General features: G+C 36.4%; 1 protein-coding gene across 8 annotated transcripts in view; it reads right to left on the bottom strand.

Annotated features, from left to right (window-relative positions):
• Positions 1-3,906: 3,906 nt before the first annotated feature.
• The window catches only part of ATP9B (ATPase phospholipid transporting 9B (putative)), a 290,806-nt gene continuing 281,982 nt past the window's right edge, over positions 3,907-12,730 (bottom strand). For 5 of the 8 annotated variants that reach the window (XM_038389752.2, XM_043508236.1, XM_043508237.1 and 2 more), the window contains 3 exons: positions 11,610-11,667; positions 10,739-10,942; positions 3,907-5,733 (listed from right to left, as the gene is read on the bottom strand). In XM_038389752.2, coding sequence (XP_038245680.1) covers positions 5,597-5,733; positions 10,739-10,942; positions 11,610-11,667 — 399 coding nt within the window. In that variant the 3' untranslated portion in view covers positions 3,907-5,596. Of the gene's footprint in view, positions 5,734-5,766; positions 6,927-10,738; positions 10,943-11,609; positions 11,668-12,730 lie in introns of those variants that run through there. The other 3 variants (XM_043508239.1, XM_043508240.1, XM_043508242.1) reach the window with 2 other exon arrangements.

The raw sequence follows: 12,730 nt of genomic DNA, 5'->3' as shown, positions 1-12,730 counted from the left end.
GTTCCTTGGGGAAGTTTTTAACCTAAACTGGTAGAAATAAGCATAGGGGGGCTTTCATATGGGTCCCCACATCTGCAACCCAGAGTTCAGAGTGTGTAGGGAACCCTGACAGGTTCTTATTCCCAAAATGGGTCTCTTTTACAGCCTGCCACCATCATAAGTTTTCCCTTCTAGTGAGCGAATGGTATGGCAGATCTCAAATCAATGAAGACTTCTGGAATATGCTGCTCAAACAGTTTCACTTTTGTTTCTACTGCCTGTCCCTCCCCTCTCATATTTATCTCCAGACTTCTTCTCCTTGTCCAGATCCATTCCACCCCCAACAATCTTCTATTCATTGAACTTTTTGAAACTTTGCAGTTTTAGAGAGAAGTAAGATATTGACTCTGTGTATACAAATTTGCAGAGGGATAATAGGGTTGAGGTCTGTTATTTCTCATCTCTCTATATTATTTATTTATCTATTTTTGCTGTTAACAAGCATGTTACCTCTGGAGAGACAAATTCACAGTTTGAGAACTGGAAAACTAAGTATCTCTGATGGTATCTTCTAGACTGAGCACTGAGTCCCATTGGGTGGATAGAAAGATTAACCTAAATAATTTATATAGAAGCCCCTGGAACCTCATAAATTTGGGTCCCTAATCCATGAGCTATTGGAACTCATTTACAAAAGTTTTCTTAAACATTACATGAATATATTGTCTCATACTATAAATTTAGAATTTATAATCCCTATTCCATGATGAGATATCTTTGAGCTATAATTAAATAATCTTAATTAAAACTATCTTTAGATAGGTTTTTTCCTCCAAAAGCATTTTATCAAAAAAATCCAATTTAAATAAAAATCTGATTTTTTTGGATTTTTTTTAAAAAAAGCATTGATTTTTATTCACCCTGCTCTTGGGGACCAACAAGCAGTTGTCTAATTGCTTGGAGGTGAGTAGTAGGAGTCCTTATTAAATAATGACTACAGAACAGCCCTACCAAAACTGACATCCAATAAGGATGTTTTTAGGAAGGAACAGTGCTTTGTACATGCATGGATTGAACTCCACAGAGCTGCTCTACACATTTTGGATACAGAGACATTCCTCAAAGAGGCAGCAGAGGCTGGAATGAACTCCAATATGGCTAGGTTGATCTTACCTGGCTAACTTGCACCACATTCTTATTCAGCTGGAAAAAAACTCTTAGGTAACCTGAGAGACTATAGATTGCCCCATTAACTCCACTAGCAAAGGCCACAAATAATCTGGGTGTGTTCCAGAATGATTTGGTTTGAAGCAAAAGACGGCTCCCTTACAACAGCAAGTGTATGAAGTCTAGATTTCCCCAGGGTTTAGTGAGACTTGGGAAGAGAACCAAGGAGGTGAATGCATTGATTTATATGGCAATCTTGGGCAGAAACTTGGCATAAGGTCTAAGAGTGACCCTGTCCTTATGATACAATGTATATGGCAGACCTGTTATGAGCTGAATCTCCCCTATCTTTCAAGCTGTGGTAACAAGATACCAGAAAGAGAGATTTCATTGAAAGGTAGTGTAGAGTACAGGTTTCTACCGACTCAAGCAGGGTACCCAGCAACCTTCTTAGCACTATATTGAGGTCCCAAGAGGGCTGGGCTCCCAAATTGAGGGAAATAGATGCATGAGGCTCTTCAGGGATCTTACCATTGTAGGATGGGAGAATACAGTACAGTCCTGGATGGAGAGGTGATGTGCAGACACTGCTGCTGGATGGATCTTGTGGAATTCAAGTCAAAATTATTTAAGATCTAGAAAATTGTTCAATATCCAAGGCTAAAGACAATTGCATAGTACACAGAGTAAACAGATACTGCAGGGGCTCAGTCTTGCTGCCAATGGTGGTAAGAAGAAACTGAGGGATGACTGGGCCCACTCCACGCTTTATGCTTTGGGTGAGGGTGCACAGAGGCGGAGGCATGGCTCCCATGGACATGACAACTAAAAAAAAAAAAAATCAGATTTCACACATCAGGAGTGCAGTCCATGTAGACAATCACTTGAAAAAGAACAATGATTTTGAAGGAAAATGATTTTGAAACACTTTCTGCAGTACCTATGCTTTTCTTTGAGCTCTCCCATCCAAATGTGGAGCAGACTCAGCCAGGTTTGGTTTACAAGATTTCTCATAATTACTGGGCAAATAGGAGAGCATGATTTTTGTTACTGGCTCCATCCTGGTCACGTCTTGCCCAGCTGTGTCTCTTACCCCACCTCCTGATTTCTTAAATGTATGTTCAACAGTGTATCACTAATTACTTTCAAACTTACACCTTTATCATATTTGATGTAGAAGCTAATGAAGGAAAAATAAGCATTTACTTTACACTGATGGTCCCTCTAATGTGCCTAGAAGGATAAATTTACAGATTCAGGGCCCAGCTCTGCTCTTACATACACTGGTGTAGTCAATTAATTTGTTCCTAATGTATATTGATGTAAACTGAGAGCTGAATCAGATTCTCAGGAAATATTTTATTCAATCACATACTAATTCCATAGTATACTAACACTTTATTTTAAGCATTGTAACATGGTGTTTTCTGAGCTTTGTGCAATATTGCTACCTGTATACCACTGTTAATAGAGTGTGCCTGAGTAACATAAATGAGCAAAAAATTCCCTTTAATTATCTTCTACTTCTATTGCTCCAACAGGTCCTTGAGGAAAGCAGGCCTGAATTTGAAAAGTTCCAGGTAGCCATTAGGGTCAAGTGCCTTTTGAAACTATTTATTCAAGGAATTTATTGAGCCTTTGCTCCATCCAGACTATGCCTGAGAAATAGTGTAGTCCAGAGATACCTTTTCTTCTTTTGATGTGGACCTCAGAGTAGAACAGCCCCAAGGAAACTGAGGTTAAGTTAGGGTAACGAAGTTCTGACTTAGAGAGGGCAATTTGATATGCATGAAAATATCCACCACACTGGAAAGGAAATTAGGCTGTGCCTTAAGTGTTTGATGGTTAGTGTTTTCTCCTGTAACCAGTGCATGATTTAAAAAATAAATAGCATTTGTAAACCCTTACTCTGGAGTGAAACAATTTTGTACCTAATGAATTCCTTGTGTTGGACAGCCTTTCAGAGAACACTGTGAAATGATCAAAGCTTTCACCTTCCATATAATGCATTTCAGTTTGTCTGCATTTGGTCTAGTAAACTTATCTATAAGAAATGCTTTGTCTGCATGTATGATCTCTCTCTATAGCTACTATCATACTAACCTCACAGTTTTAACATTCAAGTTTTTGAATATATACACAATACATTTAAATGCACATGTATATAATTTAGCTCTCATACATAGTTACATTAAGGTAATACTATTCCTTGCATGTAACCAGTTAGATTTAGGATTTTATTTAGTTTTCTACCCCACATCAAAGGTGTGCGTGCAGATATTATATATAACAGAGAGAAACAAGATGACCAACCATGTATAAGCTTTTGCTTATCTATTCAATTTTCCTTTATGTGACTGCTCACAATAAAAGTCATCATTATAGTTTAACAATGATTGTATATGGCAGACTACTTTTTGCTAATAATTTGTTGATTAATTCAAATTGTTTATATGCACCCAATGGTCCAAAATAATCTGATGCTTTACTGGAGGAAAGGTGAAATTAAAGCAAATCAGCAACAAAATAAGGCCATATTTAACTAACTTAAATATGACCATTTAAACTAAACTAACAGAATAGTTTGGCAATCTCAACATAAAATGAGAAAATGTTTCTGCTAGTACAAAAACAGTGACATCTTGTGGAGATATACAGAAATGATTTTTCATAAGGGCACAGCAAACTATTTTGATGACTCTAATGCTTATGAACTTAAAAGAAACACTGCTACAAAGTTTAATACATATATCAATAATATTTGGTAGAAATCAGGCTTTATTGCTTTTATAATAAAGAATGCAAATTTAAAAAATAAAAAGCAAATAGCTGTTATGAAAAAAAAAAACACCACTCTCAAAAAATAAACCAAATAGAGTGAAGTGCAGTCCAAATAGCTCTGCAACAGTCTCATTTTCTGGAAATGGTTAGGTTATTCATCATCTCAAAAGTTTCACTCATACAATATAATAATTATGACTTAAGGGGCATATTATCAGACACTAAAGGATTTATGTTGGAAAGACATATAGTCAAACATAAAACATCTATGATAAAATGAGATCAATATAAGGTATTTTAAAAAATGTACAAATAAATCTCATTAACAGAGAAGCATGGATTAACTATGATTTTTCCTTCAGTGGATGAAAAACTATGCCAAATAATCTGTTACACATATTTCTTGAAAAGGCAAACTTATGCACAACGGGAAATAAAAATAACATATGCAGTATCCCAATACAGTACATAAAATTTAGACCCCTCAGACTGTATCGTCTTAGAGAATATCACTTTCTGGGGCAGACCCTCAGCTGATGTAAAGTGCCACAGCTCTGCTGAAGTTGATGGGACTATTTTAATTTACAGCAGTTGAGGATCTGCGTCTCTGTTTTTTACAAGCTTTGTATCCAACAATCTGGTTCATAAAAAAAATAAAAGATGCCTGCTGGAAGATGATGGATTTTCCTACTGTAACATTAAATTGTTAATCTTCTTTCTTTTTACCTGAGTAACTTACGTAAACAGAGTACAAGGCAATTTAAACATATTAGCTAATGCAATGTTTACTGGACTTTTGATATATAGAAATGTACCTTGACACAATGTATTTGGAATTTTATATATACAAACTGGATAGGAACTTTTAAAACATATTTACTGAACAGCAATGTCTGATGTTCTGTACAAATCAGTAGGTGCAATGGAATTATATACAGAAATTTTTTACAGATTTTGTGCAACTTAGCTTCCATGTGCATTTAAAGAACAGCTGTCAATGTAACAGAATTCACATATCTGTTAATATTTACTGATGCTAGGAATGGAGAATACAAGAAAAGAGGACCACAGCTCCTAAAGTAATACTGTGCTATGCAGACATCCGTACATCATTCAAATAGTGCATATTATCAATGTTTGAGGATGAGTAATATATAGCAGCAAATACGGACAATGGCATTTACATTATCTAGGTTTTTTATACTGTATGTAAGTGGGAATGAATACTCCTATAGAGGAGCAACAAGGAAATAATTTGAATCTTTTAGGAAATTATTTACTATTAAATAAGTTTTCAGTTCAACTTGCAGGAGAACAGTGCAGTTGGAAAAAAATCCTTTAGAGTAGCGATCAAATCATTCAGAAGCATTGTCAATTCAAAGGTAAATTCAGTTTATTTTCTACTTGTAGCAATTGAAAAAAAGTAAAAAAAAATCAATATGAAGAAAATCAAGTTTATTTTACTTTTGATGATATTATCAATAAAGTGTAGTTCTCTCTGTTACCTCTCACATGTTCCCTGCTCCTTTTTGTGCTCTGATTATTCCTTTTTTTTTGTTTTTCTTTTTTTAGCCCAACCCAAATATATTGTCATTTGAAGCACAGTTTGTGACCTTAAATAAATTCTCAGAGTGGCACGGGTGAAAAAACTGTAGGAATACAGTCGCTTTTACGAGGTAAGCTTGGAGTAACTTGGAGGAGAAAATTTACGCTTCAAGTACTTGAGAATGTAAAGTGGAAGACAGCTTACAACGGTGATAGCTGACACTTTCCACAGGAAGGTCACAGTCATGATAAAGGCAACATCTGTAAAAATAAAAAAGAGAAAATAAGTTATAAGAGGTGGTATTGTAGATTCTTGGACTTCCATGGTAAAAAGACATTAAATAGTTATAAATTGTTTTCATATGCTATTATCCAAGACGGTTCTATAATTAACACTGACTAAATCAGGAATACAATTGTAAGTTCTAAGTGTTCCCCTTTATCATTATTATTTGTTATTGCTATCTAATCAATTTGGGCCATATACAGGGGTTTTAGAGCCCCTTTATGCCTCTCCAGTACTTTTACTCAGAATAAAGTGGCTGGAGTGAGGGTGAGGCTCTCAACTAAGAATCAAAATACCTGCAATGTACAAAGTGGTAGACTCTTGCATGTCCTGCTTCTCTGGTACAGAAAAGTTTTGCTATTGATTCCTACTTTACATTTCCATCAGTTTTGCTTGGGTTTAGAACAAATTCACATTAGGAAAAAAATCAAACTAATCCATTTAAGGGTTAGGATAATTTTTTCATGTTCGTGTGGTTTCTCTTCTTCTTACAATGTCCTCCCCAAGATATAATCCAAATTCACACAGAAATTTTAATATTAAAACATATTTTGAACCCCCCCTCCATTTTTTCAATTCATGTTCTATGAACTAGACAGTTAGACCCAACATTCCTTACACTAAAGACGTGAAAATTAGCCAAAAAAACAGAAAGAATATTCACAGGAGAAAACACAGCATTTGTATAAATAGCAGCAAGCTGAGGCATATTTTCTGTGTGTCATCAGCAGAGATGATGGTTGTAGAAATGAAGATCAAGTCAGGAGAATAAAATTACTTTGGTCCCCTACCCTTGTGCCTCAATTATTGGAAGAGATAGGGTTTACTTTAGTCCTATTCATTCAGCAATGCTAGACATCTCACTTCTAGTCTTCTGGGACATTTTGAAACTGCTAGAGAAATCCTAGTCATATTTGTAAAATTCAGATTATATTCTAATCACATGCAAAGGCCACAAAGCCACGTATCTTGGAAAACAGATAGTTAACTTGCATATAATTTATAATGGGCTTATAAAATAAGTCATAGTTTATTTATCCATGAACACTAGAAACAGCAATGTCTTTTTAAAGTGAGTTTGGCTTTGTTTCTCTATTGTATTTTTTATCTTTGAGGAAATTGTAACTCTACCTACCTAAGAAAGCTCCAAAAGACACTCTGCCTATACCTGTTACATAGAAAGGAAATAAGAAAGGGATAGATTTATCGAAAAACAAGGAAATTAGAAAAGATGAGCTATACAAAATTAAATAGGTAAGAGAAATCGGGAAGATATAAGTGGTGTTAATCAGAATAATTTGAATAATATCACACTATGTGATACAGCTGAAACAATACGGAATTTTGAAAAGTTTAGTGTATTTTAAAATTATTTAAAAACACAAGTAGCCAGACAGTTCCCTCCAAGTTATATCACTTGAAGAGACTCAAAAGTATAAGTTATTACATCAACAGTCAAATGAAGTTTACAAGTTTAAAACTGAGTTCAAATTCACTTCAGAAAGATGCAGCATGAGAAATGTTAATGCTCTGATAAGTCTAACTATTATTAGTCAAACTATGCCCCTCGCAAAATATACAGGATTTAGTGTCAAGTCTGCCTAAATACCCTACAAGTCTGTATACTGTATGTTGCAGAGATGTGCATAATAAGCCCAATTCTACTCTCATCAGCAATGAGTAACTTGCCTAAGTTAGAACAGCAGGATAGAGTAAAATATTTTTAGCTTTTATCTTTCCAATGTTCATATGTCGTCAAATTTGTGATTTTTATTACTTTTAGGAATTAAACATGCTCATTCAAAAGAAATATATTAAAAAACCCTTTATTAATTTAGTTAAAAGTTCTTATTCATATAAAAATAGAGTGGGACATGGCTTATCTGAATGTGTTATCCAAAAACTTCATTTTCTGACTGACTATATGCAGGGAATTGCGCAGTCTGGAAAAATCCTGGACAGGAGAGAAAGACACATGGGTCTATAGCCAAGAGAGGTGATGGCTGAAGAGACAAGAGGCTAGAGTGGGTGCCCTCAAGGGATCATAGAAGGGGAATACAGGTGCAGTTTCCCTGAACTGCGACAGAAATAAATGCTTTCTTGGTGCTGAATAAAGTTATGGCCATTTGACCAAAAGTTCCAAATGTGTGTCTATTCTCACTGGCCCCTTGCCACGTGCAGTCCTTCTGTGGATCTTCAGTTGCCAACTCACCTACCTCTCATTTAAAGTCTCTGTCCACAAAGTGAAAGCCCAGCAAGATCCAGAAGGATGCATAGTAGACATGTCAAACTCAATAGGTTCATGGTGGCATAATTAAAATGCACCTCTTCTGACATCTAGGAAGTAACAGGAGTACCCAATAGCAGGAGGTGGAGCTTTTTCAAAGGATATTGGTAGAAAGTATCATTGCTACAATATTTGCACAATATCTAGAGGATAATGTGTGGGGATTTGAGAGACAGAAAGAAAGAACATAGTTCTATAAGACCCAGAATCAACTAGTTAATATTTAAAGCAAGATTTTACTTTGAAAAGTGAAAGTGTAAAAACTGGCAGCTTCTTACTAAATAGATCTGTTTCCTATGAGTACTCACTTTTAGCTACAGAAAACCTTAGGATAGACAGATATCGACTGACTTGCATGAGGAAGGAAGCTTTTAGTGATATTTACTTCTGTTAGAACTTCAGAGCCAATGTAGTTAAGAGAGGAGGAGTCAGATTCTATTCAAAATTCCTGTCGATTACACCTGTGAAATCACACTGAAGGCTAACCAAATTATACAGGTGTAACCGAGTGAATAATTTGACCTGCAAAATCTTTTTTGTTTTAAATCACAGTAAGAAGGAAAAGACTGACTCTCAGATCCTAGGCGAGGTCTGCAGGATTTGCAATTCAATTTTTCCCACCCTTTAGCCCCCTTTGTCCTGTAAACTGAGCACACCCGACACACAGTTGTATTTTAGAAAACGGTACTTCAAAAATGAGTATGCATTTTCACATCAAAGCATGCCTTATATAGCAGGAGGATTCTACTGGGCATTTTCCTAGATTACTCTTTGAATTCCTGTCCTCGCAGATTTCTTTGCTTCCCCGCAGAAAAATGACTTTCTGACAAGAAACCAAAGAGAAGCCGCTAGAATAGTCACGCGCCCCTTCCAGGCAGTGCAGGCATGTCATTTCGGGTGCCTGGAGCAGCTGGGGGAGATGTAAATACTGCAGAGAGGAGGTGGCAGGGGCTGGGGATGCCACAGCTTCTGGCTCCTACCCTAGGCTCACCTGCTAGTTCTGGCTGGGCTGGGCAGGAAGGGACTTGCTCTTCCCCTTGCAAGGAGTGGCTGGGTCCGGGGAAGATACACCCTCAGAAACCTTCTTCGGGTGCCGGAAGCTCTGCATCCACCAAGCTTCCAACTCCCATCGCTCCTCAGCCATGGAGGATGGGGCACTGGGGTACAGGGAGCTGCTCCCCATCTGCCAAACCCCCATGCATCTGGACTGGCCCATATGCAGAATTTTAAAATATTGTGCGCAGAAATTGTTTTTTGGCACAAAATTCCCTGAGGAGTACTAGATGGACAAAGGACCATGAGACAAGGTATGGCATATTTTAATTGAATTTAAGAAAAATAAATCTTAGTGTGAGTTTCCTCTGAAATGGGCAATTAAGGATTTTCCTACAAAGTCTCCTGTTTCACACTAATTCCTTCTAATCTAGTGATACACAAACCCTTTTATGCTCTTGGATTGGATCTAATGAGACTCATTTGGACTGGCTTCTTCCAGGAACCAACAGAATAAACCTTCAGCTCTAGGCAAAGTCCTAGAACCTGATAACCTGCCACACACATGGACAAAATGCCTCCTTATTATACTAGTCTGACCTTCATATCTGGTTTAGGTCTCAAATGATATAATTTATATTGTCTTAGTCATTAGTGGCTATTTGATTACAAAGGCTTTAGGGGAGGGACTCTCAGGTTTGGAAAGTGCCTAGCATATTAAGTGTTGCTGTAATCTAGGCAACAGCAATGCCCATTACAACAGATTGAAATTAAGAGGCCTGGTCTACACTACAAACATACATCGGTATAACTATGTCGCTCTGGGGAGTGAAAAATCCACCTACCCCCAAGCGATGTAGTTATACTGACCTCACCCCCAGTATAAACAGCACTATGTCAACAGGAGGGCTTCTCCCCTTGACATAGTATTCACCGATTAACTATGCCAATGGGAGAAGCTCTCTCATCAGCGTAGTAGCATCTTCACTAAAGTGCTACAGTGGTGCAGCTGCGCCACTGCAGCTTTTTAAGTGTAGACCTGCACTTAGGGTATGACCATACTGCAATAAAAAACCCATGGGATCAAGCCTTAGAGCTTAGATCAGCTGGCTCAGGCTGTGGGGCTATAAAATTGCAGTGTAGACATTTGGGTCTGGGCTCTAGTCCAAACCCAAACCTCTACTCTGTAATTTTATAGCCCTGCAGCCTAAGCCCCATGAGTCCGAGTCAGCTGACTTAAGCAAGCTAGGGGTCTTTTGTTGCAGTGTAGATCTACCCTGAACGTTTTGAAAACTGGTTCTTTAGAATGTTTTTTCATTATATTACACCTAATTTCAGCACTGTATGACTAATAACTACTCAAAGCTGATTCAAGATGAAAAGCAGTTTGAATTTGTCACTGAAACGAAGCACAGTGAAAAAAGCTTATGCGTCTTGAATAAAAATTTTTCACATAAACTATATGAAAATCTGTTACAAATCCTAAAGAGAAACAAATGATAAAGCATTTTAGAGTTCATCATGAAAAATGTCTTTACATACAAGTTAAAGTCATATTCTACTGCCTGAAGCTGTTTCACAAAGTATAATATTACTCATACTTACATGAGTAACATGCAGCTAAAAAGGGAAAAAGATTACAAAGAACTGCATGTTAAAAAGTATACTTTTGCAGGCAAAGATTTTCTACTGCTACTCACCAAAATATTCATTGAGAAATGCAAGAGAGGCCACATAGCAGCCAAGACTGAAGAATTCAGCCACCACCATTAACCAGTGCCACGTTCGTATGGTCAGTGCAACCATCAAGAGTTCAGTCAAGATTAGGGCAGTAAAAGAAATTGCAACAACATGTACAAACTCAGATTCAAAAAGGAGAAGGGCTCCATACATCAGAATGCCACCTAGAAAAGGAACACAACATGTTACATAGTCAATCTGTAACTGTATTTTGGGTCATTCATCTTTACAAATGCATGTTGAAAATGTATCAGTTATCGTGAAAACTTTCTCTGTTAATTTCTTATATAAGAACAACACTAACTTTTATTTTACATTCTGTGTGTAAAACAAAATAAAAAAATATGGTCAAAAATTAAAATATGACTATTAGAACATTAAACACATTTCAGTGTAATGCATCTGACCAACCATTCATTACATTTTCAACAATCTCTCATTTATTTGTAGCAGTAGACAAATGAGGTTAATTACTCTTAACTGATTACATAATTCAGATTTCTTAAACAGTACTTCTGTCATTCAACGAAAGAAAACTACTGTGGAGTGTATGCAATATGATAAGCACTTGTTAAAATTTTTTTGGATTAGCATTTAATTAAAAACAGGTCAGTTTTTAGGCAACATACATCAATAAAAATACCAATCCACACTGCATCCTGAATAGGTCTGGCACACTGCTAGAATATCGATTTATGAGATAAACAGAAAGCAATATATATAACTGTGGATGAAATTTTAAGCTTTGGGAATTTAACCTGGAGCTGAAAAAACATTGTTAATAGTAGACAAAAAAATCTTTAGTCTAATAAAATTAGGGATCTCTCCTACCTTGGTAAATACTGATTAAAACCCAGATGAGGAAGGTTTTAAATGACAAAGATCTTCCCTAGAGGAAACAAGTAAGACAGGTTAGTTAAGTACAGTAGAAAAATCTACTTGATTTGTAGATTTTCAGAGTAGCTAGATGTTCATCAGAGTTACTCTTTCAAAGGCAAATGTTAATTTTACAACTACGCAGAGAAAATTTTACATGTGACATGGGCCGCAAAGTTTTTGTTGGATATGTATTTCCAGGATTAGTTTCAAATTTGTGTTGAAAACTCATAATTTTGGCCAAAACTGGGGAAACTATTGTAGAATATAAATAGCAAACCTGCATTTTACATTTAACTGTTATTGGTTCTTTTAGAAAGGCTATAGTTATACTAAAATTGTTACTTGGTTTGCTTTTAAATTTTTTGGGAGGATTTATATCTGTCAATTCTGATATATACATGGGGGAACTGCAATCCTAAATCTCAGAGATACCAAACAAGACCATAGTTAATCTAGTCTAGTATACGCTAACCCTCCCTTTAAACAGACAATATGGGTGAGGTAATATCTTTTAATGGACCAACTTCTGTTGGTGGGAGAGACAAGCTTTCCAGCAACACAGACTTCTCTTCTTCAGGTCTGAGAACCTTTCCCAGTCCTGAAGTAGAGCTCTATGTTGCTCGAGAGCTTGTCTCTCCCACCAACAGAAGCTGGTCCAATCAATTAAAGATATTACCTCACGCACTTTGTCTCTAACATTCTGGCGCTGACAGGGCTACAACATTGTATATTCCTTTAAATGTCAGATAGCCATTTGCTAAGATACAGTGCCCATTTTTACTCATTAAAACACTGAGGGCTTACTACTTTAAAAGTTTCTGTAGATTATTTCCTTACCCAATAATTTTTGTCTTCCTGTGGCAGTAAACAAATCATGGTCCCAATCAAAATTAATTGGCTTACACATGTATAAATCAAAGAACACATAATTTTGTTTGCATGTATATATGCATGTGTTTCATGCATCCTATGAATGGATTTATGAAATTCATTAGGGCTTTGAAGAAAGTGCGAGCAATGAAAATATAAGCAGGCATAAGAAAACATCTGTTTCTGCCCATGAAAGAGCTGAT

The sequence above is a fragment of the Dermochelys coriacea genome, chromosome 2, assembly GCF_009764565.3.
Source record: "Dermochelys coriacea isolate rDerCor1 chromosome 2, rDerCor1.pri.v4, whole genome shotgun sequence".
Classification (NCBI taxonomy): Eukaryota; Metazoa; Chordata; order Testudines; family Dermochelyidae; genus Dermochelys; species Dermochelys coriacea.
The sequence above is the reverse complement of the archived record's forward strand: the minus strand, read 5'-3'. Positions and strand labels throughout refer to the sequence as shown.